The sequence below is a fragment of the Mauremys reevesii genome, linkage group 5, assembly GCF_016161935.1.
Source record: "Mauremys reevesii isolate NIE-2019 linkage group 5, ASM1616193v1, whole genome shotgun sequence".
NCBI classification, from domain to species: Eukaryota; Metazoa; Chordata; order Testudines; family Geoemydidae; genus Mauremys; species Mauremys reevesii.
The window spans coordinates 116,119,630-116,147,373 of NC_052627.1; the positions used below are offsets into that span (position 1 = coordinate 116,119,630).

General features: G+C 42.5%; 2 protein-coding genes across 25 annotated transcripts in view; one reads left to right on the top strand and one right to left on the bottom strand.

Annotated features, from left to right (window-relative positions):
• SORCS2 (sortilin related VPS10 domain containing receptor 2) overlaps positions 1-475 on the top strand; it is a 767,814-nt gene extending 767,339 nt beyond the window's left edge. For all 6 annotated transcript variants that reach the window (XM_039541213.1, XM_039541219.1, XM_039541214.1 and 3 more), the window contains one exon: positions 367-475. In XM_039541213.1, coding sequence (XP_039397147.1) covers positions 367-435 — 69 coding nt within the window. In that variant the 3' untranslated portion in view covers positions 436-475. The remainder of the gene's footprint in view (positions 1-366) is intronic.
• A 9,591-nt stretch (positions 476-10,066) lies between these two features.
• Positions 10,067-27,744, bottom strand: part of AFAP1 (actin filament associated protein 1) — a 172,326-nt gene continuing 154,648 nt past the window's right edge. For 16 of the 19 annotated variants that reach the window (XM_039541555.1, XM_039541544.1, XM_039541549.1 and 13 more), the window contains 7 exons: positions 27,440-27,557; positions 25,546-25,803; positions 21,464-21,578; positions 18,782-18,946; positions 18,040-18,230; positions 17,089-17,250; positions 10,067-13,504 (listed from right to left, as the gene is read on the bottom strand). In XM_039541555.1, coding sequence (XP_039397489.1) covers positions 13,478-13,504; positions 17,089-17,250; positions 18,040-18,230; positions 18,782-18,946; positions 21,464-21,578; positions 25,546-25,803; positions 27,440-27,557 — 1,036 coding nt within the window. In that variant the 3' untranslated portion in view covers positions 10,067-13,477. The remainder of the gene's footprint in view (positions 13,505-17,088; positions 17,251-18,039; positions 18,231-18,781; positions 18,947-21,463; positions 21,579-25,545; positions 25,804-27,439; positions 27,558-27,744) is intronic. The other 3 variants (XR_005599378.1, XR_005599377.1, XM_039541557.1) reach the window with 3 other exon arrangements.

Below are 27,744 nucleotides of genomic sequence, written 5' to 3' on the forward strand. Positions count from 1 at the left end.
ATTCATTGGCTTTTTGTTTAATTGTTTTTTACTGTGAAACAACCTAATGGATATTTTTAGTGGATCCAGGTAAACTCTTTCAAGAGACTAATATACTGACCCAGAAAGAGTTGAATGTTACAGTTCTCATTAGCCATAGTCTTCAGAACTTCCAACAGCATAAAAATCAGCCACTACATAAAGCTTGTCTATAAACAAAATAAAATTAAACCCATCCTTTTCCTTTTCCCAGAGCAATGCAGTTCAGCTGTGGAAGAAGACGGACGCTGTGCAATTGTATTGACAAATAAAAGTATAAGAACATAAGAATGGCCATACTGTGTCAGGCCAGTGGTCAGTCTAACCCAGCATCCTGTGTTTTTGCAGTGGTCAATGCCAGATGTATCAGAGGGAATGAACAGAACAGGACAATCATCAAGTGAACCTACCTTCTGATATCCAACCCACTACCAAGCTTCCCCTGCTGAATCAAAAGGGATTTATACTGCTTTGTAACTGAAAAAAACTTAACAGCGCATTAACTGTTAGGGCTTGTCTGGCAGTATGTGAAGCTGCTATGCCACCAGGAGAGCTTCTTACCGCCCCAAGATGCGATAGCTAGTTGCTGGATGAATCTCTCCCATTGACACAGCGCTATTGATGCAGGGGGGTTAGGTCATTATAACGCCATCACTCGGGAAAAATCCAAACCCGTGACACAGTTATACCGATATAGGTCTGTACTTTAAACCTGGCCTGAGGTGGTCACCATAATGGCGAACCATAAATTAATTAAGGTTGGACGCGTTCGGTTGCCCTGGCCACTGGCCCGAGCCCTGAGCTGCAGGATGCCAGCAGGCGCGAAGCCCCTGATGGCTTCAGGGGAGTGAGGGTGGGGCCTTGGGGCAGAACGTGGGCAGGGCCACAGCCTGGGTTGTAGAGGTTTAGCCTCCCCTGGCCTGCGATACCCACTGTCCCTGGGTACCACCTCCTTCCTTCTCCCATCCACATATTCCTATGACATGCCTGCTAGCCCCCCCCCACTCCAGTGCGAGCCAGGTCCATGAGCCATGAGGGGCTGTTTGCTGGCATCTTCCTAAGGTGCATATACACAAAAATGAGTTCCTGGAACATAGATTCTACAGCTGATGCCATCCTTATGATGCAGTGGCTGCCCTTCCTCCTCCAGCGTGGGCTGGATCACTCAGGCCTTGTCTATATTGCTGGCTTTGTGTAGGTCAGGTGTAGCTACATGCTGCAGTGGAAAACAGGCTGTGGCCTCACTTGTGACAGTGAATGGCGCTAGCAAGGGCTGAGGCAGTGGGGAAAGGCCCTTGCCAGAGCTTTTCCCTGCTTGAGCAGTTATCAGTGGTGGCGAAAGCCTCCACCAACTCAATAGCTGGACACCGCAGGCATGTTTGAGAGTGTAGAGACCACTGTAGGGTACATACCCCAAGGTTCTGGCATATTTTTACTCTACTTGCTTAAGGAGTGCCTGAGCATCTATGCTAGGGATTTCCTCACGGGAGGGTGTGAGGTGGCATGCAGTGTCTGGTCGCTACTGGCTCCTGTAAGTATAGACATAGCCTGAGACTGGATGCAGCCCTTAAAGGCTGTGGAATTGGGGGAGGGGGGGGCATGCCTAGTTCAGCACTTTATAGTAAGTCGTGGACCAGTCTGAGCTTGACTTAGAGTCATGTTCTCCCACTTCAGTAAACCTTAGCTCAACCTTAGCACCTGACTATGCTGGTATGAGTTACCAGCTCAGTGCAGGGTAGTTGTCGCTGTGTCAGTGCCAGGATATTAGAGAGCCTGGGTGGTGAAGTGAGGGGGTAGCTTTTAGTGCAAGGGGGCGTGGGAGGGGGTGTCGCACAACAAATTTTTTTGGTAGCCTCAGCATGCGGCCACCAACTCTTGCTGGTGGCTGCTCTGACCAGTTTTCCTAAAATACTTAATTAACTTCAGGAAAAACAAATAAATATGCATATATACCTGGCCAAATCATTGTCATTTATTTAGGGCGAGCTTTTTTACTGACTCAATAATAAAAATAATGTACATTGGTGACCCAAACCTTCCACCCATTGCTGCTGACACCTGCTCCAACCCGATCCTCCTGGACCCCACTGCCTCCCCCGGCCTCCTCATCGCGCACACTGCTGCTCTCCCCCGCCCCATTACCCGGAGGTGCTTTCTGTCACCTCACATCCCAAGCTTACCCCTGCTCCTTGCCTCTTGGCCATGGTACCCAATAAGTCTGGTCCTGCTGAACCCCACTGTCATTGGGCTGAAGTGCAGAACTTGTGGGGGAGGGGCCTGAAGCCCAGAGCCCTCCAGCCCCAAGGCAGGGGCTGAAGCACAGAGCGCACCACCAGAGTCCCACAGCTGAAGGAGGCGGGGGGGGGGCGCGGGAAGAGACTGGTTAAACCTGCCCCCGGAGCCCTGCAGCTGAAGTGTGCGTGGGGGAACTGCAGCCCTCCCACAAAGCACATGGGCATTGCAGGGCGGGGCTGCCACTTTGTCCCCCTCCCTGCCAGGAGGCAGGAAAACCCGCCGGTGGCCGCATGCAGACACAGTTGAGAAACGCTGTTTTAGTGGCCCAGTGTCTGTTGGTGAGCAAGCGAGAGAGGCTGTCAAGCCACACAATGTGCTGCTTCAGGGCTGCCCATGGAACGCCCAGCTGCACAGCAAAAGGCAAGGTGGAGCAGAACGTTTAGCATCAGTGATTAGCACATTTTGTAAGTAAGGCTACGATTTAGTCATGGGCAGTTTTAGTAAAAGTCACAGACAGGTCATTGGCAATAACGAGTGACTTGTCCGTGACTTTTATTAAAAATACCCCTAACTAAATCTTAGGTGCTGGGGAAGGGGTGTCTCTCCAGCAGAGATGGCTGCTCCTGGGGAGGGGGTGGCCTAGGGCCCTGCTGCTGCTCCTGGCCCACTGCTCCAGGGCAGTGCTTGGGACTGCTGGAGGCGCAGCTGGCCCCGGTGCTGTTCAGGCAGCTTGGGGTCAGCCGCACCAGCAAAAGTCAGGGAGGGCATGGAAAGTCACAGAATTTGTGACCTCTGTGAAAGCCTTGCAGCCTTAATTATAAGGCCGTGGTTCCCAGGGGCAGTGGGTGGCAGGAGCCCTGATTCCCCCTTGCCCCACCCCACCCCAGCACGACTGGAGAAACCCCAACTTCCTCCCCTTCCCCGTGGCCAGAGGAGCCCCAGGAAAGCCTGAGCAGGCCAACCAACCCAAGCCCCCCGAGCAGCCCCCATCCCAGGGGGTTGTGTGCTGAGAGCCCCCTACAGTCACTGCTTCCCAGAGCTGCCCGCCCCTGCCCAGGCAGGTCTCACCAATTGTGCCAGCAGTCAAAGGGGACTGGCAGCTGAGGAGTAGCCCCAGCCCCAGCCACAGGGCCCGAGTAGCAACCACATGCGGCGATGGGAACACTGTGAGTGCCCGCTCCATGGCAGCAGCTACCCTGCTCTGCCCAGCTCTGGCTTTCTGCTGCCGACCTTGCCAGGGGCAGGGCTGCAGGCCAGGGGATTGGAGGGGGGGGAAAGGAATGTGTGTGTGTGTGTGTGTGCGAGCCTGCACGCGTGCACCTACAGAACTGGCCCACTCTGCTTAAGGCACTGCCCCCCCCCCATATTTCCCAACTCCACCCATGGGCTCAGGCTTAGTGACCCCCACCCCCGTTGAGACCCACTGTTGGAAGGGACTATTCAAGCTAGAATGGTCTGTTAACATCTCTGCAATCCTAGGACAAAAAAACGGTGGTTAGTGGATTACGGATTGTTGTAATAAGCCATAAGGCCAGTGTCTCTGGTCAGCACATGATTTTAGTGTCTAGTAGAGTTATGGATTTAAGCTCCCAGGCCCCTGTTATGAAAGTATTGTGCAGGTTTCCTTTGCGGATGAGGACTGATAGATACAGCGAGAGCTCACTTTGTGAAAAGTGTTCACCCATAGGTGAAAGGGTGTTTTGAGCTTTTAGCATTTTCCTGTGTGAGTTCAGTCGAGCGCGAAGATTGTTAGTGGGGCATTTAGTGTACTGGATGAGGTACACCACATGTTATGCTAGGCATGTGTAGGATTTGTGAGTCTAAATCAGCATGGCGGGGTGCTATTGTGGTCCTCAACTGGGATGACTATGTTAAGGAAGCCAACCAACAACTCTGACACCACTTACAATAAAGATCTCAGAGCAGGCCCCCAGACACACTACGATTTACCCAGGAACTTAAGGAGCTCATAAAATTCTTCCCTCAACCCCTCCAAGAGAAAGTCCAGAAACTCACCTCCACAAACCCACTGCAGGAATCGTCTTGTAGCCTGATTTGGGGTGGGTTAGTAGGGTCAGTGGAGTTTATCCACTTAAATTTAGTTTTATTTAATAATTAATTTCCTAATTAATTAGTAATAATTAATAGATATTAATAATATGGGTATGGTATCCCAATATGTGTGTTCAAAAGATAAGAGTTCGTCTTAAATCAGGCTTCACAGAATTTATACAAGGAGATTGGGGTATATGACAGGAACTTACACTGAGACAGAAATAGTCAATCAAGACCTTTTATTTAAAATCAATGAAACAAGAAGTAAATGCAAAAATGTTAAAAGCAGTTTGAGATTACAAAGTTACAAATATCACAGTTCTATAAGAGATATACCTATGATACTAAACAGTTCTAAATTCACTCTGTGCAGTAGCACTAGAGTGTTGTTCACACCTCTGATAGATAGAGGAAGTGATGAAAATGGTTATGAGTTTTAGCCCTCTATAAACTAGATGCTTTAGAGGTAAAGCAGAAATTAAAGTCCTTTATACTTACAGCTTTGAAAAGAAATAATACCACGACTTATCAATAGTTGACAGCTTTCGTAGGTGTAGGCAGGGTGAGATGATGGAGAATAGAAAGATGGATGTATCGCCTGCCTAATGGTGGATTGTCACCCTTTTTATAGGGAGAAATCCTTCTTCCTATGCCCAAATTTGTCTTTCCCCCACGGAAAGGTTAGGGTACCCATTCTCATAGGCTAACATTTTATGTGACAGATATGTACGCATCTGTGGTGTACGTGTTAGATTTGTGGGCAGAAATCCCCATTTTTCACCCTAACTAGGTGAAAGGTTTTCAGACATTCAAAAGGTCCCCAGACATTTACGTAGGTTTGTATTCTATTATTACTTTTCTGAGTAAGGGTCTTAAAGGTTGCCTTCAGCGTCACGCAGGAAATTGGCCAGGGTGTCCAGCCTGAATATCTGTAGGTGTCTTGCATTCTATAATCTATGCATCTTACACACTTTTATCAAAAAGACATTTTATACAGACCAACAGATTAATCCTCAGGGCTACAGTCTACATGCTTCCCAAGATACAGAAACAAGGGAACCCAGGAAGACACATGGTAGCTGGCCATGGCACACTTACTGAAGGCATAGCGGGACTGATAGAAACCATCCTCAAATCACAGGGTCAGCTTCCTCCAGGCCAGAATTGACTTCCCCCATTTACAACCTCCCGCAGAACACCATCCTTGCCTATACACCCTTGTCCCTGCCCTATAGACCAAAATCCCCCACACTAATGGGATAACTGCCGGCCTTGATTATATGCAAGACAATGGACAACTGTCAGCTGGCAACTTCAAACACTTTGCCAAATTCATGCATTTCATCCTCACCCATAACAATTTTATATACAACAACAAACACTTTGTCCAAAGCATGGCCACAGCCATGGGTATGAGGATGGCTTCCCAAGATGCCAACCTCTTCATGAAGAAGTACTTCTGGACAAATATACCACAAAACCAGTCTCTGGTGGCGTAAATATCCTCAGATTGCCACCACAACTTTAACACCCGTCACCCATCCATCAAACGCTATCCAGAACATGCGGACAATGGACCTCTACAGAAAACCATATACAAGACACCCATATACTTTCATAGAGCCAATCCACCACCAATAAAAAAATAAACCTGTTATATAACATCAGGCACGCAGCTACCACAGAATGTGCACTGAGGCAAAAGTCAAGGCTATTCACATTTAAAACTGCCTTCACCAAACAAGGCCGCTCCACTAGCAAAGTAGATTGCATCAGGGAAGGGCAACCCAAAAACCCTTGGAGAACCTGCTTCAACACAAAACTAGCCCTCCTCCCAACCCCCTCCCCCGACTGCACACCCCTAGTTGTCATCTACTACCCACATTGGAACCCATACTCGATGCCCTCCCATCTTCCTCAACGCCCCCCCAGTTCAACCAACCCAAACTCATCATACGAAGCAAGCGCCCCCACAGACCAGGACACACCAAGTCAAAGTGGCACCAGACCCTGCCGGTACAACAGTTGCAAAACCATCTCCATGGCTACAATGATCAACACCCACCCCCTGCTCCCCACAACACTCATTTCAAGATCTACGGGTCCGACACATGCTGCTCACTTCATGTGATGTATCTCATCCAGTGCACTAAATGCCCCACTAATTAATAACTATGTGGGTGAAACCAATCACTACACTCTCAAATAAACTCACACAGGAAAATGACAGGCAACCCAGGTAGTCTTGAATGATGCAAGATCAAGGTGAGAAAGTTCAGTTCACTGGCACCTGACCTGACATACTGTGGTTTTGTTTTGTTTTTTAAAACCTCCCCGTATGGCTATTGGTGAACAATGTGGATTGGAAAAACTGGCTGTAGAATGTCTACTGGTCTTTCGTGATACAGCCAGCTTTCCACTTTGTTTGCTCCATCATAACAGGTGAGCAGCAGCACAAACAATATTGGCATTAGTCCATGTGCTAAATCACAGTGGTTGCTGAACTAAAACAAGGTTTTAGTGGGTGACTATGTTTGTTTACTTATTGAAGAGTTGTGTACAAAAATTGGACAACTGGAAGAAAGAGCTTCATAAATATGTGCTGAAAACTTTTTTTTTTTTTGAAGACACACATGGCAGTCTTCCAACAGTAATTAGAGAAAGACATATGAGTGTTAAGAAATCTGTAGGCCAAGATTTGTCATCCTCTACAGTGACACCTCATGTGCTTGCTATAAGGAAGTCTGGATTCAGGTATCAATGTGAACTTGAAAACATCATGCTGACAGTATAGCGAGAGAGCAAGTTTTGCTCAATAGTCAGCTGGGCTTCGAAACCACATTTTTTTCTTTTAGCCGTCAAACAAAAAGTACTTCCATAGCAATAGCAGAGTCCCCAATTAAAAAAAGGAGTCTCTTCTAATCGCAGGTTACTGTGTTTTACGTCCCAAGATCAGTTCTCTAGCTGTGCAGGAGGATATGCATTAAAAACTGTTAAAGAGGAAGTGTATGAATAGAAACAAAACATATTGAACCTCGTTCTCCTCTTTCTCGCAGTGGTGTAGCTCTATTGCCATCCATGGCACACTCCTAATTTAAAGCGAATAGTAAATCAGACCCATTGTGTATGTTATATGACAGGGGTGGCCAAACTGTGGCTTGCGAGCCACATGTGGCTCTTTTACAGTTAAAATGTGGCGCGTAGAGTCCTCCATGCCCCCCCATTCTCTGCCTATGGGCGGGGGGGAGGGGAGGCAGACTTGAGGCTTCTGCCTGCAGCAGGGAGATGGGGCTAGGGGCTTCTGCCAGAGAAGACTGGTCCCTGCTGGGGCGGGGGGAGGCACAATTTAAAGATTTGGGCCTCCCCAGCAGCTTGAATCATGCCCCGCCCCCCAACCATGAGCAGCCCTCCCTGTAGCTCCCAGGTGTTAGCTCCGGGCGTGGCAAACAGCTGGGCGCTGCAGGGAGGGGTCACTGCTTTAGCTACGTGGGGTGAGGCAGCAGCTCTCCCTGCAGCTTCCAGTTTGCTGCTGCCTCTGCCCAAGGCGCAGCTCTCAGCTTGCCGGCTCCAGCAACTGCCGTGCAGGGAGTGGGGCCCAGCGAAACCATGTGACTGAACAGGGCCAGCAAACCCTGGCAAAAATCACATGCCCCCCTCATGTGTCACCTCTGGCTTCTGCTCAAATGGGAGGGGTGGCCTGGGCACCTCCCACAGGGCTGAATCTCTGAGCTCCCACTCGCTACAGGGCTGAAGTCCTGAGCCTGGGCAGGCGTGCCTCACAGGACTGAAGCCTGGAGACGCCCCCTCCCTGTGGGGCTGAAGCCCTGAGCCCCGGCTCTCAAACTTGTGAAGCTTGTCATATGTGGCTCAGAGGGTCAGTAAGTTTGGCCACCCCTGTTATATGACATCCCAATGCAACATGCTAAACTTTAATGCAAAGGGCTGGGTTTCTCGAGCCCCTCATTTCCAGGAACAGGAAGGACAATAATGCTCACACTCTTTACCCTGCTGTTTTAGTTGCTGTCTGCTTTAAAAACAATAACAAACAAATTACTTTGCTAATCTCAAAGAGGAGCCGTTTTTCAATTCCATCAGAAACTTGATTAAGTTCCTGTCATACAATTTCTGGGTCATAGATATATAAATGTTTTCCCCTGTTCTCCAGTAAGCTTTTTTTTTTTTTATTACATCTGGAAATCTGCATCGTTTTCTTATGAAACTCACTACTCTGATGAACGTGTTTACTCTGACCCTAGTGTTTTTTTAGAAGGCAAAGAGGGCAGGCGTGTGAGCGTGTGAAACAAGCTGCTCACTACATTTTTAATCTCTGTTTAAAGACGCTTTCACCCTTACAACAGCTCATGCAAACTGGCCTGAGATAAAGTACCAGGAGGAACAGTCTGGGCTAAAAAAAGGTTAATAAAGGCAATAACCCCCCAAAATAACGCATTGGCAGCAATTACCAACCCATTTAAAAACTAATGGTGAACCAAGGAACAGCAGCTTTTTCCTTTTTAAAATCTTGTCAGGAACATGTAGTGCTAACTATAATGGATGAAGCAAAAAGTAATTGGAAAAACTTATTTCCTTGTCATCAGAAGGATTATTAAAGGAGACTATCCTTGATGCAATTAAATTAATTCAATTATCTAATACGCTCTAATACAGGAAAGGCCTTAAAATGTCTCATTGTTTTCATGTAGTGACAGATGCAGAGTTTTTAAAAAAGTGACAGAATGCTAACGGATGACAATATGAGGTTATTTTACAGGAAAAATGCTTTTGTAGCTGCTAAGAAGAAAACTGTTTCAGCTACTTTTTAAATAAGAAACAGTTGTGTTTGATGGAGAAGCTGACTTAATAAAAGAAAGTATATTTGGTCCCAATACTACTGCCAGTAAGGGGACACTGTCAACCTGTTTCAAATCCCTAACCACTGAAATATGCATGTCTGCACTGAAGATTCCTTTGATAATCCCAATTTATAAGGGAATTAGATGCCCAAATTCCATTGCATTTCAATGGGATTTGAATGCCTAAGGGCCACATTTTTAAAGGATTTTAGGCTTTGCTCAGCTGCAGTTTTTTCCTGCCACAAATGCTAAATGTTCTGAACTTTGTTTCACTTGTGTGGCATTACTTCGCCTTAGAGCAATGTTTCCCAAACAGGACGCCGCTTGTGCAGGGAAAGCCCCTGGCGGGCCGGGCTGGTTTGTTTACCTGCCGCGTCTGCAGGTCTGGCCAATCGTGGCTCCCACTGGCTGCAGTTCGCTGCTCCAGGCCAATGGGAGCTGCTGGAAGCGGTGTGGGCTGAGGGACATACTGGCCGCCGCTTCCAGCAGCTCCCATTGGCCTGGAGCAGCAAACCGCAGCCAGTGGGAGCTGCGATCAGCTGAACCTGCAAACGGGGCAGGTAAACAAAGCGGCCCAGCCTGCCGGGGCTTTCCCTACACAAGCAGCATCCCAAGTTTGGGAAACGCTGCCTTAGAGCATCAGCTTTACAATAGGTTTTTGAGAAGCTAAAGGAATAACATTGCAGTTTAAAAAAACGTTGCAAGTTGACTGGTAATAACTTGTGCCTCTTTAGAAACCATTCAGATGAGTCATGCCAGGTAAATTTTGATTTTCTTCTATCTAATTGATTTAGGTATTAATACCACGCTCCTCTCCATAGTGTCAGAGTATTTCTAGTGAGCTGCTGAGATATTATGCATTAATTATGTTAACAGCTACAAAGAAACAGTGATATAAACACTTCTTGTTTTGACAGGGTAATTTTTATTAATAATGCACATAAATCTGTCACACCTAGTAGGCGCCAGTCCTTTTTCACACTCTAAGACTTCCTGGAGAATAAACTAGAAAGACAGAAATTAAATGAAGCTAAAGACACACACTTGCAGGTGGGTCGATTTTGGATTTTTTTTAACATGATTTTCCATGAATGTGTCTCTAAAAATTAAATACATTGAGAAATACAGTAGAAAGAATATATTTACAATTATAATGGGCACTGCCAACATATCCAATAACAAAAATAAAACAAAAGCTTTTTTCATGTTTCTTGCATGCTTTTTTCCCCACAGAGATTTTTAAATATGATTTTGTTTTTTTTAAAAATACAATAAGGAAATAATTACATTCTTAATATGAGAACATTATCTTACAACATACAACCAGACCCAATTAATTTGAACGTGTCTAAAAATGAAAAACTGATACTAAATTAAGTATTCTGTTAGAAAAATCAAAATACCAAAATCATCTTATAAAAAACACCTTTGGTCTCCCCAAAATTATGATCCGATATTTAAAAAAGCACCTGATACAGTAATAGGAGTTTGTTTAGGAAGCACATGTGTAACATTTTCTCAAAAGACATAGAAATGTGATGATTTAAAATACAAGAGTTTTCTCTTTAAAATGTCAAACTGTCCTATTGCTGAGTTTGCCTGGTAATTTTGAAATTTCAAAACTATGAAAATACAAACTTTGTTGCTTTTTATTAAAATTTGTACAGTAAGAGTAACGTGCAAAAAATGAGTATTTCACAGCACTGAATATGTTCTGGAAAGAGGCTATTTCTGGAGTTTGGTATATTCTATATTACAATACCTTGGCCATTATATAGAATAGTCTTAGCTAGTATGCTAATTGCAAAATGTTAGCAATGTACTTGCACAGTTAGTTACACAATATGTTCACAATATGTCATTTAGAACAGGCATTTAGGGGTCCCATTCTGAAAGGTGTATGTGGCAGAATGGAAGAATCATTACATGGAGTTGTGCATCTTATAAGCAGCCTGCAATTTCTGTTTGCTTAGAGGAATTGGCACACTCATCTCAGGCATGAGATAAAAATTTAACCCCAAGTCACTCCTCACTATGGGGAAAAAAGTTACAGAGCCAATCTGGGGGAAAAAAGATTCAAATTAGTTAGGCTATTGGCTGTTCAGTGTTATTGATGTGGGACCACTTATTAACGACAACTGTTTCAGCATCACACGTGTTGACTAGAGGCCTAATTTGCATCATAAATATGTACAGATATAAATTAAATATTTAGTGAAATATACAAATAAATAACTTTTGAAGTAAAAAGCCTAAATGAACTTACTTTTGCATCAAACTTTTTTTCCTGATGTTTCTGGGATACTCTATAGTACTGTAGTCCGTATCATGCAGCATAACTTGTGCCCTTCACATAGAAAATGTTAAGGTCAATCTAAAATACAATACAATAGCCAGCGTTGAATAAGAGACAATGCTGACATGTATTTCCCCACTGTATTTGCGTTATTGTGGCCCCTAAAAAAGCCATACTCCTGGGAGGCAACAAGGTCTACTGCCATTTTGGGCCCTGATCCTGCACCACTGAGGGAGCCTTGTCATTGACTTTAATGTGTAACTGAATCAGACCCTTAGTAGTGGGCCATTATGACCCACTCTTTCAAAAGTGCTCAGGGCCCACAACCGGGGCCAGATTTTTGGGGCTGCTGGGTGCTGAACATTTTAGCCTATGGTCATAAGCCTGCAGTTTGCATGCGTGTATAACACCCATGGATGTCCTTTTGCTCCTGGCTCTGAGTTTTACGTACCAGTGTACATTTACAAAGCGATGTAAATTATTACCAATGATAGAACTGCAGGACTGAGTTGCCAAGTGATCTATTCTTCCCTTGATGTCTGTATCTGCAATGTTGCCAACTCTTGTGTGTTTATCAAGAGACTGGTGATATCTGGTGCTTTATTTAAAGCCCCAGCACCTGGAGACAAGTGATTATGTCAAAATCTCAACTTTAGTTTCAAGCCCTCCTGATTGTGGAGATAATCTTGAACACGTGACCTGAGTGCATTTTAAAGGCTCGAAAAACAGAAGACAAATAGAAATAACTTTTTAAAAAAAAACAAAAAAGTTTTGTGATTTGGAAGCCACTCATTAATTTGCGGGCTTGACTCATGAATTTCGGACAGTTGGGTTTGGCAATAAGGCATCTGACTTTTCAGCAGAGACATACATATAACAAAGGGAAAACAGACTTCTGAATTATTCACAGACTAAATGGAAAACCCTGTTTCTTGGCAAAAAGAAAATGAGTCCTCTCTCACAAATGTCCTGTCACTTCTTATTTCATCATTGTGGATAAAGGAGATTGGAAATTCACATTTCCTCAAAAATATTATCCAAGATCTGAAAGGACTGCAGGAAGCAAATACAATAGAGTTATAAAACCTGACTTTAACAATGTTAAAACAAGCAAAACAAAACTGCATGAGCCTTTTAAAGTTGCTGTAATTCAAAAAATAATTTTAGCGGCTGTCAGTGGGATTTTTCTGGGAGGTGCAGAAATGAAGCAACATATAAAAAGCACTTTGTTGCCTTTTTAAAATCATGCCTAAATAATTTTTAGACTACATGAGAGATGTTTGAAGATGACAGGTGCTTAGGACCAACAGCAACAATAAAAAGAACATATTAAAATGCATGGCAGCTTTTCATGTCCTGATGACAAAAGCATCAGTCTAAAATGTATAAAAAAATGCTTCACAGACAAGTTGTCATTCCATGGTTGTCTTATAACCATAGCAAAAAGAGTGGTGGCGAAGAGTTCCTGACTTCCCAGCTCAAACAAGTCATGTCATTCCTGTGGAAACAGTTCTTCGATCTCCTGCCAAGTGAACAGGTAACAGCAGAATGAATCCTAACGAGCAAGCTTGTAAAAAGTCCTCTCTCAGGTGATGGAATTCTGAAAGTCAAAATTAGCCTTAATAGTACAACATATCTAAATTTATATGATTTCATCTGGGTCTGAAAGCATGCACCAGTCTTGATTTCCATTCAGGACTTTTGATGCAATGCCATTTACATTGTTGGTTTAATCTCTTTCAGCAATGTAAGCTTTCAGTTGCAACTATATGCTCCTTTTTACTAAGATTTTTACAAATAAAGTTGGAAATAAAGAGTTACAGGTAATAAAAAGGGGCACACTCAGTTACACACTAATACAGTAGACAGAGTACAGTCAAATGAAGGCCAAGCTACTGTTAACTGAACATAATTATAAAACCTTGTCACTTGACACCACTTTACAGATGAGTCTTTTGCAGCCTACATCTTGGTCCATATGAAACAAGGCATTTAAGCAAAGTAAACAAATTTGTAATGCTTATGTTCCGTTTTTCAGCTCCCATTCCTAGAAGGGAAAAATAAAAGATGGGGAAATATTATAGAAATCTATGTGTCTATACATACATGTACTCTATATGCCATTATATAAATCAGAGATGAAGATATTGAACAGAACCTGACCCAGAACTGGTCCCTGTGGGACCCCAACTTCAAGCTTGACTGTGAACCACTGATAACTACTCTCTGGGAACGGTTTTCCAACCAGTTATGCACCCACCTTATAGTAATTCCATTTAGGTTCTATTTCCCTAGTTTGTTTATGAGAAGGCCAGGTGAGACAGTAACAAAAGTCTTATTAAATTCAAGATATACCATATCTACCGCTTCCTCCCTATCCACAAGGCTTTTGTTACCCTGTCAAAGAAAGCGATTAGGTTGGTTTGACATGATTTGTTCTTGATAAATCCATGCTGTTAGTTATCCCTTATGATCTTCTAGTTGTTTGCAAACTGATTGTTTAATTATTTGCTCTGTTTATCTTTCTGGGTACGGAAGTTAAGTGCATGACCCAGATCTGCAGGGCTCCCTGAACAACTGCACACATGGGCACAGGACATAGGGCAGGGATGGGCTGAGGCCATGCTGAAGCCATGCAGCCATAGTTTTTGGTCTGAAGTATTATCTGTGGCACAATTACACAGCTAATTCAGAGGGTGTGTGTGTGGGTATGTGTGTGTTGATTCTTCTTCCCCATTCCCACTGCAGAGATAGAATAATAGAAATGTAGGGCTGGAAGGGACCTCAAAAGGTCATCTAATCCAGGCCCCTGTGCTGAAGCAGGCCCAAGTAAACCTAGACCATCCCTGACAGATGTTTGTCTAACAGGTTCTTAAAAGCTTCCAACAATGGGGATTCCACAACCTCCCTTGATACTTAACTAAATTATCCTTGTTAGAAAGGTTTTTTTTAACGCTAATTGGGCTTGATGCTGGATTCCTGAATTTGTTACTCATTCCATAATCTCTAAGAGGTCTTTCTCACTGACAACCAGTAAATATCTTGCTGTTGCTTGACAGCAATAATGTATCTTGTTAAGATAAATAGGTGCATCGTTCCAACTGCATGATCCTTTTTGATGTTACAGTCATGGCAGAACACCCGTGGTGACCCATAGCTGGTGTCCCTTAGGCAGAGCCGGCTCTAAGCACCAGAAAACCAAGCACATGCTTGGGGCAGCACAATTTCAGGAGTTGCGCTCTTGGAGGTTTTTTGGTTTTTTTTTTTTTGCTTGGGGTGGCAAAAAACCTAGAGCCGGCCCTGCCCTTAGGGATGCATGAACAGAACAGGCCACGGAGTCTGCACTTTTAGATTTGAGTTGGTTTATTAAGCATAAGCCTCTCCCCAACTCCGTTACTCTCTGGAACACCCCCTCGGGCTCCTGTATTGTCAAAGATATTTCTATTAGGGGGGCAGAGGTTTGAGAGTCCCTCTGCTAGATGGGCTGCTCTAATTCCTCCTGCTTCCCCTTTCAGAGTGCACTATGTGCGCTAGAGTAGTCTCTCGTCAGACAGGCCCCAAAGCGTGGGAGAGCTGCAGAGAGCAGCCACTCCAGCAGAGTGTGCGCTGCCCTGAAGTTACACTGTGCCATATAACACTCAAATGAGGGAAATAACAGAGAAAAGGGTTCACAGCAGAGAGTGTTAGCGCACCAGGGGTTGGACACAGAATGGACAGAGCTGGGGAAAGAGAGTAAGAATGGAGGCAGACAAGGGGTAGAAATAAAAAGATGAAGCGGATCAGGTAAGTATCCAAAATTTTCAGGGCTCGCAAACACATCCTACATATCGTGAAATGTATCCATTGCTAGGGACTTCAGAGTTAGCACAAACATGAAACTTGCCTCACCTCCCACATCCTATGAGGGAGGTTACATATGCTGAACCAATTCCACTCTCCGGATGCTCACATACAACTCCCACTGATTAGTCAAGTCATTACGGGCCAAATGGGCCTCTAGGCTTACTCATAACTACACAAGGCCAAAACATTAAGTGCCAAATTCCACCCTCATACTTGTGCATTCAACTCCCATTGAAATTAATGTGTGTTGCAGATGCATACCTGATGGTGGAATTTGGCTGTATCTAGTTGTGAATGAGCTCAGTACAGTTTGGGTCGTATTATCTAATTCAGCTGCATTTCACTGTTAATATTTGGAGCATGAGGTTTTATGAAAAGGTGGCAACAGCTGTTAAATCTGAATTCAGTATGTGGAATTATTTTCCACTGATAGAAAAGTAGCTTCGTATTCTTTTAAATAGTCTAATCCTACACCCAAGTTTTTTTCCAGAAGAGGCTCTGATTAACCAGTAATGTTCTTTAAATCTTCCATTCACAACTAACAGAGCAGATTTTGCTGCATGGCACTATTCTGAGCAACTTTTGCAGGCTGTAAAATACATCAGTACGTGAATAAATAACTTGCCAATATATAGTCTCTCTCATCCCAAGAACTTTACTTTTCAGAAATGGGGAAACTGAGGCACGGATAGGGTTAGTGACTTGCCTTATGTCACATGACAAGTTTGTGGCAGAGCAGGAGAGCCCAGCTCGCCTGACTCTCAGTTGCATGTCCTAACTACTAGATGGTGTTCCCTCACTAATGCTTTGCTAAAATGCATTTGTCTGTAAATTCTGCTTTCAACACTGCAAACGTATATCATGGATGAAAAAATATATATCTTAGCATCAATGAAATGTTAAAATGCTTCCTAAAATACAACAAATATGGTTGTTTTAGACAAAATAATGGAGTGCACTATGAAGAACAGATGTGTAGGATTATTGTTTATAACTGTCGTTAGCAATGAACAACACAAAGATCTCAGACCCATGCCAGCAGTAACACCCCTTTCTACATGCTGTATGAGTTGTTCAGTAACAGACCTTAACTAGCCAGTTCAGCCAGGCCCAGAGAACTATCACGAAAATCCCATTAAACATAAAGCACAAGTAGCACGTCTACTAAAGACTATATTAAAGGGGTAGGAATGCAAAGTTTCATCCAGGCACTAGTCAGAACAAATTAAATTCAACGGATTTCTACTTTAATTGTACAGCAAGAATGGTTGCTTGCACAGTACATTTTCAATTACTACAGCCTAGAACTATTTAGCTCATGCATCAGCTGGCAATGATTATATCTGATATTCTTTTGATTACTAAAGCATTGGGTTTAACAATGACACTAAATGCTTATTGACTAAACCCATTAGCGTAATGGTGAAGGGAGTAAAGGACCAGTCTGTATCACAGGCCATTTACAGTGAACTCCATAAAAGAACAGGGAGAGATACAGAGTCAAATCTATCATCTTAATATAGTATTTCTGTTCTTCTGTCATCTGGTTCCCCAAATTTACCCCATCAGAATGAAATTAATCCCTGTTCAGAGGATCAGCATGAAATCATGCACCACTTAATGAGAATGTAGACCTTGGGCCAGCCCTCTATACTGGTGTGAAATTTCACCCATAGAAATTCAAGCAGCGGGAACCAATCTTTCCCTCCTCATGAATAAAGGAGAGATGAGAAACATGTCATGAGGGGAAAGGGCAGAAGAAGGAAGTCAAACAACAGATCTTCTCACCTTTGCTTTTCGAAGGACGTGACCTCGACATGGAGAATTACTTGATGAAGGAGGTTTCTTCAGCACTGCCGCACTGTTCACTGGTATTGAACATTCAGTATCACTTGTATCACAACTGGAGATAGGAGAGTTTTCCAGAGTTCGATGCTTGAAAATTGGAGACTGACAGACAGAGCAGACAGAAGGAAAGTCTCAGACTGGGCAATGTTTCCTCCAAAATATTCATAAAAATAAAAAAATCTTCAACTGGGTAAATCTTTTTCCAAATATTCATGTAAATATTATTTATTTAAATTTAGAACTGCAGAAAATATAAGTTTTATTTTAAAGTTATGAAAAGTACATTGACAGACAATCCTTTCCAAACATGAACTAGACTCATTAGGACAGCAAACGCCATTTCCTGAATAAGCAAAATAAAAAAAAGTAAATAGTTATATACTCTGTGACGGCTGCTTCAGTTCCCTTTAAGTGACTGAACAACAGTGACTAGGTGGGCCAGAACAGTGAACCAACACAATAACTGACCATTGAACCAACACAAAAATTTTGTCCATATTGACCCTTGTGATATTAAAGGTTTAGAGAAGTTAAGCTCTTTGGGGGAGGGACTGTCTCTTATTATATGTTTGTACAGCTCCTAGCACAATGTGGCTGTGGCCTCTAGGCACTTCCACAATACAAATGGTAACACATGTTCCCTATAATTCCATACATATCAATTCAATGTCATTGTTGAAGAGGACACCAGCTGCAGGCGAACAATGGAAATAATTCAAAACAGAGCTTGGCTACTTTCTTTTCATGGGCTTATAGATCAGCTGCCTGATCCTGCAAGATGTTGAACACTCTCAGCTCCTACCCACTTTCCTGGATGTAGGAATCCCATTTCATAGGATTGAGCCCCACGTGGTTGGGAGCTTTTCTGAAATCATTCAGCTGTGGACGTACCTGTGGGCTTGAGGTTCCTGATTTGGGCTCGATTGCCAATCCCATTGTGATGCCGCCAGCCAAGGCTTTCTTCAGGCTCTCTTTCACCTCAGTCAGTTCTAACTCCAGATTTACACGCTCTGTCTCCTTCAGCTTACATTCCTCTTCCAGCTTCCGTAACTTATCTTCAAGAATCACTTGAGTCTTCCTGCCTGAAATCCAGAGACGGGTGCTATTCCAACAACAGGCTACAGTTGATGGACTCAGTGCTAAACAGGGTTCACTTATTTACAAATAGGGAACAAATGCTTTAAAATGCTTGGCTACCTAAACAGCTACACACACTGTAAGGTTTCAGCCTCATTCAAGTAAGATGTTTTGCACTTCAGACAATGCTCAGTGCTTCATCTGGGGCATCATCCTGTTCAGTTTCTAGCCATGTAAATTTTCAGTTAGTCTCTGTACCACAAAAATGGAAGTAGCCAGTGATTTAAAAAAAATGGCGACCTTTCCTACTTTTCTCAGTTGCTGATAATTGTGATAGCGTATTTTTGAGTTAAACGCACTAATAGCACAAATATATTTGCATAGCAATTATAGTCTAATTTTATATATTTTAACACACAAACTGAACCTCATGTTACACCTGTAACAAGTAGTTTAGAATTTTGAAAAATACATTCCAGGCCCCAGGAAAGAATTCCATTTGGTTAGCTAGAATTCTTCAGCGTGCCAGGCTCTCACACAATAAAGCACCTCATACCAGCATTAACTTCAATGGCAGCTCGCAGGTCTTTCCTTTCTTTTCGGAGCTGAGCCAACCTGTTCCTCAGAGCTTCTTTCCTCCTTAACAACTCCTCCTCTTTGGTTTGTAACCTCTTTGCATCTGCCTCGACACGGTTCTTGCCATATTTGTACTGATCTGCATCTATACGGAAAGATTAAAGAGTAATGATGATTTTATTAACTCCTTCTCTGAATGGCTCAGAATATAGGAACATCACTAATTAGAATTTGAGATGGGACAAACAAAATATAAACATCCCTGAAACTTCTTGCTCTCAGCTTTGTGACTTTGTGGGCCCCTCGGATCTCTTTGGATAAAATAAGCAGTGAAACAACCCTTCAACTATCCATCAAATCCAACCCCACCAAAATCTTTTGCAATGTTTGAGAAAGTTGGGTTAACATTTTTTCTTTTCTGTTTTCACTGGCTTTTCCCACACTTCTTGATCCCTGCTGAGATCTGAAGCACAAATGCTGAAATAACGTGAAAAAGTCCTATTTTCAAGAACCTTCTGGAAGAAATGGAAAATACCAGATACCTTACAAGACACCTGTTCTAAGAATTCCTGCCTGAGAGTGCAAACAAAACAGGTTCTGATAAATATGTAAAACTTTTCCTCTGCTTATCCAGACTGATGGCTGGTCTACACTACGGGGGGTGGGGTGGGGTGTGAGTGAATGGGGGGGGATTGATCTAAGTTACGCAACTTCAGCTACATTAGTCTTCAGCTGAAGTCGACATACTTAGATTTGCGCTCTCCCGTTGATTCCCCTTGTGCTTCTCGTTGAAGTGGAGTACTGGAGTTGACACTAGAGTGATCGGCTGTCAATTTATTGCATCTGTAGTAGATGCGATAAATCGACCCCTGCTGAATCGATCGCTGCCCGTTGATCCGGCCGGTAGTGTAGACAAGCCCTCAATCTCTGACCTGAGACTTAACTGAATAATGAAGTTGGAAAACTCCCAGTTTTCCAGCTTTGCTGCTCCTTCACTTCCACCCCAGGCAAAAGGCTGAGGTCCCCAGACATGTGCCCCTTCTCTCCCAGTAAGGATAGACTCTGATGAAATGGCAGATGGCTCACTCTCTTTTCTCTGCCTAGGAACCTTCTTGGCCCAGACTCTTCTGACATCTTTAAATCAGAGATCTTCACACACCCCTTTCCTGCAGAACAGGGGCTGAACCTCAGAAGATTTTTTTCTATATTTCAAACCTACTGAACTCCACAACATGTCAAAGCATTTTATAACCTTCCAAACCTAGAATTAAATGTTTAGATTATTAAATCCCATACTATTATAGATTAATTTCTGTAACACACTATTACATTTTTATAAAATGCCATTAGTTTCATCTGTATTATCATCATTATTAAACATTTATATTATAGTAGTACCGCAACCAGGTTGGGCCCCTAGAACTTTTCCAGAAGACCCTCGCATGAGAAATGTAACAACAGAACCTTCCAAGTAAAAATCTCGAGGTAAGAGAAGAGGGTGCTAGTACTTACTGAGGTTACTAAATGAAAAACAAGCCTGAAATTCAACAGTCTAAGTGCTAAGGCTGGTCACTTCATCCTAAGGCAAGAAAAATGTACTCTTGAAAGTTCTCCTGGCTTCTCTTCTTCTTGATTAAAAATGCCAGACCACCACATAAGGCTACCAGAATTACTTTTTAGGTTGCTGAGTTCAGGACAAAACAAAAATTATTATTCACTTTGGTCACCATTATATGTCAAAGTTAGTAAAAATGCAATATCCCAAAGTAAGTTGCAGGAGCAACAATATGAGCATGAATATGTCAGTATAATACAGACAGACAGAGGTGTTTAGTGTCACAAATTTTGTTTAAACAGCTTTTGTGTGCTCAAAGTGTACTTTAAAAAATCCCTCTGAGCATTTTAAAATACCCAGGTGTCCTAATATGCATTTTCACCATTTCAAATGCTAAGAGGGGAACATACCAAAGATGAACAAATATACTCTTAGGAATAATGGAATGTTAAAAACTGATGGAGGCCAGAGAAGCTCATTATTCAATTTACATAATTCGGTTCAATTTTAGTCTTAGATTTGAGACCCACAAAACCTGTTCAAATATTCCTGGAGCTTTAGAATGTATGACTGTATAATTAGTATCGCTGAAAAATTACATTTTATTACAGAAATTATGAGTAAGATAGGTTTTGAAAAGAGAGGCCTACTGCTTCAACATTTTTGCCACAATCTCAAAAATTCATACCAGCAGCCAATGAATTATGTGTTTGAACCAGTTATTTTTTTGTTTCTGTTTTAGATTATTATAAAATTCTCAAGGGAGAGATCATATGCATTTATGCATTTATACAGCTCCAAGCACACAGATGATGTTTACCTAATGATTCCATATGTTAATAAAATGATAACCAGAGATACAGGGACTGATTCCGATTTCACACCAGTTTTACATGGACTTCAATATAGTTACTACTCCTCATTGACTCTGATGTAAGTCAGTTCAGAATCAAGTCTTCAGTCTGTCTTTCCAAAGTGATGGTTATTACAAGAATCTACCTGCTAGCACCACCTGTCTGGTCTTTACCTTGCTTGCTAGTGGGAAAGACATGCCATGTTTCCTAATGCCCAAAGTTACAAAGCAAGACTGTGAAGAGATGCACTTACTCGATGCTGTGCGTTTCACACTTGACGCTGATTCAGATTTCTTCTGTTGGTTGTTTAAAATTCTTCCTTTTCCCAAGATCCCATTTGCAGTTGCAGAGCTTTTTTTGCCCTTAAACTGTTTGAAAACAAAATATTTATGCAATGGTAACTATTGTTGTATGGCTGGTGCCACAGTAACACGTACACCAAGAGCAAAGCTTGAAAGAGTTGTTTAAAACTGCCTGCCTTCCAGGAGGCTGTTCATATGCTTAATTGATTCTGTTGGAAACAGTGCATCCTCTAGAGTCTGTATCATTGAGAATTGCCTATTCGGTAAGATCAGAGGCTGGCAATCCCTGGGAATTGTGAGATTCTCCCTCTCTTCCTCTTCCATCTGTGATGGCATCATTGTTGCTAATTTGTTCAATTTTTTTTTAAATCAAAACTGGCACATTTTAAGGATGATGCTTTAATGGAGCTAACTGGTACTTTGTAACAATTTTCTATTGCAAAGCCCTTTAAAAATATAGTAGGGCTGCACATTACTTTCATACCCATCACAAGAAGCTGTAGAACCTTCAGCCTTGCCCACTCACAGTGAGGTACAATTTTAAACTGTTGCTTATGTATTACAGGTTCTTATTCGGTGTATTTCCTAGGAATTGCATTGCTATAGTACATGGATGCCATTTCCAAATTGAATAATTAAAACCACACAACTTCATCCATAAGGAGTTAATCAACTGATTCTCTCCTAGGATACCTCCAACAAAGCAAACTCATTGAAAAAGGCAAATTAAGGTGGCTTTTGTACCACACCCTTACAGTGCCTAGACACAAGCTCTAGCTAACTACTAGACAAGATAAGAACATTTCAGAGCCCCGGATAATGCTCTGCTGCCAGCCTCTAGGAATGAAACCACACGGACAGACAACAAGAGCATTCTGGCCAATGACAAGTTCTGCAAAGTGCAATAGGATAGCCAGGTCATAGGGCAGTTAGGGCTTTTGAGATGATAATCAGCACCTTGGACTGTACTCAAAAGAGGAACTGGAGCCAGTGCAGAGCACAGAACACAGTTTTATGACATGGCAGTGGTCTGCCCTGTTTCAATGGTGGTTGCTATATTCTGGATTAACTGAACCTTCCACGTAATGTTGAAGGGCAGCCCAAAGTAAAATACATTGCTGCATTCTATCCGGGCAATGACAAAGCTATGGATGACCGTGGCACTGGTCCCATCCAAAAGAAAAGATTGAAACTGAACCCCCTGCAAGGTGTCGTGATAGGGATGAAATTAACTTGTGCATCCTGGGTACAAAGGAATATAATCAGAGCCCAGTTCACACTTAGTAACTGTTTGTAAATGTGGGCTTTTAATAGCAACTACTGGACATTTATAGTAGGATATAGAAACAGTACAGTTGTGAGCTGTGTCAGATAATTTCGCTGAATGAAATGCAAAGACATAGTCCCTGTCTAGTCACAGAACATTTTCTTCATGCCATACTATAGAACAGTGTTTCTCAAACTGGGGTCATTGCTTGTGTAGGGAAAGCCCCTGGCGGGTTAGGCCGGTTTGTTTACCTGCCCCATCCACAGGTCCGGCCGATCGCGGCTCCCACTGGCCGCGGTTTGCCGCTGTAGGCCAATGGGAGCTGCTGGAAGCGGCGCGGGCTGAGGGACATACTGGCTACCGCTTCCAGTAGCTCCCATTGGCCTGCAGCGGCGAACCGCAGCCAGTGGGAGCCACGATGGGCCGGACCTGCGGACAGGGCAGGTAAACAAACCGGCCCGGCCTGCCAGGGGCTTTCCCTACACAAGTGGCAACCCCAGTTTGAGAAACACTGCTACAGAATATTTCCTTATGTGGTCAAGTTCCTAATTTTGTATTTATTGCAACTCCTTGTCGCAACCTGAGCACCAGGTTGCAAATAGAATCCGACAAGCAAGTTATTTATGGTTCGTTTCTGTCATCCACACTCAGGCTGAGTAGCTCATTAACCGACCAAGAAGCCCCACTGAATTCAACAGGGCCACGCCCAGCATAAGATACTGTACTTGAGAGGAGTAAGGGTGGCAGAATCTGGCACTTAATTACTGGAGAGCAGTCTGCAGTACTGGCTAGCTGCCAGGATAGCATGTGGGTTTCCTGTTGCAGGTGTGCATGACTGAATACAGGGGTCAGAATTATCCTTTACTTTCTCACTGACGTAAATTTTATGCTGCTTCTGTCATTTTATATGACTCTTGAAACTTTATCTAATTTTTCAGAGCAGTATTGCAGAATAATGTATTACAAGACACTAAGTCAAAATAGCAGCTTCTTCACTAGACATGCAAACTGACTGGCTAAAACAAGGTCATAGTACTAAAAACATCCCTATAATTTTCTTTTAACTGGTCAGCTAGATGAGGTCTACACTAGAAATTTTTGATGGCATAGCAATGTTGGTTAGGGACATGATTTCATTTGCAACCTTTCTACATTGGTAAAAGCCCCAATTATAAAGGCAAAAAAGTCCTTTTTCCAGTGTAGCTTATTTTACAATAACACACTTTTGCCAGCATAAACTGAGTCTACAGAAGGAGTGTTTCCCATTATAGATATTCTGGTAAACCCTTTCTAATGTAGACAAGGCCCAGGTATTCCTGAAATGGCAGAATAGGGATTTGTGAACCTTAGAGTGAAATTCACCCTTATACTAAAGGCTGGCAAAAAATCTAGACAAGTGCCACTTAAACTATCTTTTGAACCCTATTTTGAAGGCTTAAGTGTGACCTAAATGGTGCATAGCTTTTGTACTGACCCTCTGCAAAGGGGTGAATGTCTTTACTACTTCTTAAATGAAAGATTCAACTGCTCTATACAAGGTAGAGAATTGGTCTCTCTGCACATACAAACAACATGAATGTAGGAGGCTTGGATCTAAAAGTCAAGTATAATTTTTTTTAAATTAAAAAGAGGAAAAAATGGTTTTGGTTGACGCATACAGTGATGTTTATGTTATTTCAAACACTTTCCCCTTTGCAATACAATGAATAAAGATTCTCTGTTAAATCTTTTAAATCTAAAAGCCACTGCATGTGATTCTTGTACAAAGGTTCATTTGTTCACACACCTGTATCCGCACATATGTTCCTTACAGTACATATTGTTTATTGGTTTATAGATGCTTTTGAAATATACCAATAATAAAGTCTGAACTGTGGTGCAGAGAGTAACCTTCTACCGCACTCTATTTTAATCTGAGAAAAGATGGGCCTCAACCAACAACCCTGAACTTTGCTGCTCAGGCCCATCTCTGGTCTAACATTAGATTCGTAGCTTTGTATGCATAATTAGACCAAACTAGTGGCCAGGTAAGTAATACAGATTATTTCAGATGCATCAAACAAGTAAAAGACTTCCTTCATTTTACTATTCTCTTTAAATTAGGCTAATAACCTGATTGAGAATTGCATGCATTGTCCTTCACAATGGATTCAGATATGGTAACATAGCTTATGACTGCGAACAGGGAATCTTAGATTTCTTCAGGGAAGAAAGCAACAGGGCAGACAGTTCAATTTAGTTGCACAGTATATTTCAGTAAACTAATACCACACTTAAAACTAAAATGCCAAGTATTTTATCTAATAAAAACAAAGTATTTAGGGGGCCAAAGTTTCAAAGGATGGTGCACAGAAATTTGCACATGCAACTGTTGCACATTATAGCCCCTGAAATATTTATATGTAATATTTTTTGTTAGTGACAAGCTGTGCTGAATCCCCCAGTAGGAAATATGCTGAAGTCAACTTAAAGCCAGAGGTAGGCTTGCCGTTATATGGCTAAATTTTGTTTGGAAAGTTATGCCTATTGATTGTCTTGGCTCTAGGCACAGCACCAAGAACATGCTAAGCAGACATCTGATGGACAAACAGGAAGACAGCACCTCTATTTCAGAATTTACAATCTAGGTGAAACTCTTTTACTTGTAGTGGGCCCATTTAAGTTCCAAGCATTCTAGTGTTAAAACCAGGCCAGTGAAATAGCCCCAGATACAAACAGAATTGTGGTAAAAGGCAAACAGAATTACAGTATTAAACATTATAGTACCTGAGAGCCAGATCCCCTCCCCACAGCAGAGGTGTTAGTGACAGACTGAGCAGAGGACAGATTGGATGAGACAGGGTTTTTGTAATGGTTAGAGGAGAGTTTGTCAGTAGATAACCTATTGGCTTTTCTGTCAGCAGGTGGATAGCGTGCAAAGATTTTCGGAGACGGCAAGTTATCGTACAGGCCTGCGTTATCATAAAGCACTTCTTCTCCCATGTTTCTGCTACGAGAAGTAGGAAAGCCATCTTCCAGTTCCCACTGCAACACACACACTTTTGCTGTTAGTAAACAAATCATCATGCAGAACCTATGCAACATTAAAACATAAGCAGGTTATTTAGAATCATTAAAACCGTTTGAGTTTAGCAAGATTTTGATTTTTCCTGACATTTGAGCCCAAACCGGTCTAGAAAGACATGAGTAGCTATGGCATGTTCGGATGACTGGGGAAAAGAGAGGATTGTGTTACCTATTTCTTAACCTGAATTTTCTTGTGTTTTCTGTTAAGCAGAGAAAAGGGAACTGTGATGTCCTTATACTATTATTTGATTATTATTATTATTTTCCATTTAGTAATTCTGAGAAAGAAGGTGCTACAGTGCAGATGCTGATAATTACTTCCTTGCATAAGGTAGGACAATAGTGGGGTACTCATGGGTAACGTAGATGAATCTTCAGGAAAATCTCTAGGACATATTTTGCTAAACCTGGCTTGGTAATACAGATTTTCAGACCTGGCAACTATTGAAAGCTCTGAGGTTTTTCTTGAGGCCATGTGTCTTTTCAGGAACTATCAGCTGCTTGTGCACTAGCACTGTATTTTATTTGTTGGAAAAGTATTACTTAGCTAAATAAATATCTAAAATAGCTCCAGGCCATTTCCTCTTTCCACAAAAATGGAAAACTCAATAATGCGCACCCAGTGATTCATTCATTTAATCTTAAAAGAAGCCGTGGTCTGCATGCCCCAAACCCTTCCTTAATCCAACCTATCTGCATGAGTGCCCTCCTCAGATACAGTGCCAAGCACACCCAAGAACTACACATGCATCCCACTCACCAAACACTTGGGTGTATCCTACTCTTTAGAGATTTTTCCCTACTCCTCTGACATGTCATGACATGAGAGAAGATTGCACTTGTTTGTGACAGCTTATGCCTTGAATTTCTGTACATTTCTCTCAGTTTTCAGACTGAGGTCTCAAATCTGCCTTTAAGACAATGCCCAAATTAGGAACTATGCTGAGCTGCAGCACCCGCAAACAAATATTTAGAGACCACATGCCACTGTGTGCAAACATGCACTTCCCCCTTCCCCCACTCCTATACAGGACCGGCTCTGCAGGCTAATTCAGAGGGTGGGGTGGGATCACGGCCTTGCCCTCAGCCTGCTCTCTTTGGGATGAATAGCACAACTGTCAGTGGAAGCCCCGCCTTGGAGATGGATAGCCCTATTGTCAGCTGTTCCCTGGATAGTGCCATATTCCTGCAAGGGAGCAGAGTGAGGTCTGATGGCTTGTTGCACTTTCTTCACAACTTACAACACCCAACACAAGGCCTGGCACAATCACGCCCTGAGTTTTGTCTTGTTCTAATGAATGTTTCTTTTAAAAAATTCAAGGATTTTATTAATGGATTTGGCACAAACTGATCAACAGGCAGCTGTTTGTATAAATATATGCTGGCTCATGAACAAGTTAATTTAAACAATATGTCCCACTCCCCCAAAAGTCCCCAGATGGGAGGGAGGTTTTGTGATTCCTGATTATAAAGAGTAGAAAACTTGAGTTCATTTGGAATCTGCCCAATGGCACTCAATGAGGTAATACAGTTTTCAGGTGTCCTTGCTTTCAACACACATAAGCCATTTGCACTGTAAAAATTAAATTCTTACCGATCCATTTATGCAGGGAACATCATCATAATGAAGTGCCATTCCACTGGGACATGCGTAGCCATTGGCAGTGCTTCCCCGATATGGATTAGTAGATATAACACGTCTGTTCATAAAACTATGTAAAACAAAAAACACCACTTGATCCTTAGTCTTCATGATGATTCAATGGTGCTACACCCACATTTGATTATCTGCCCATTCTGGAACACATAGCTTTTCTCTTTGTATTAAAGCTCTAGATAGTTTTCCTCCTTCTGCAACCTCCGTGAAAGAAAAATAAAGCTCTGTATTTTACTCAGATC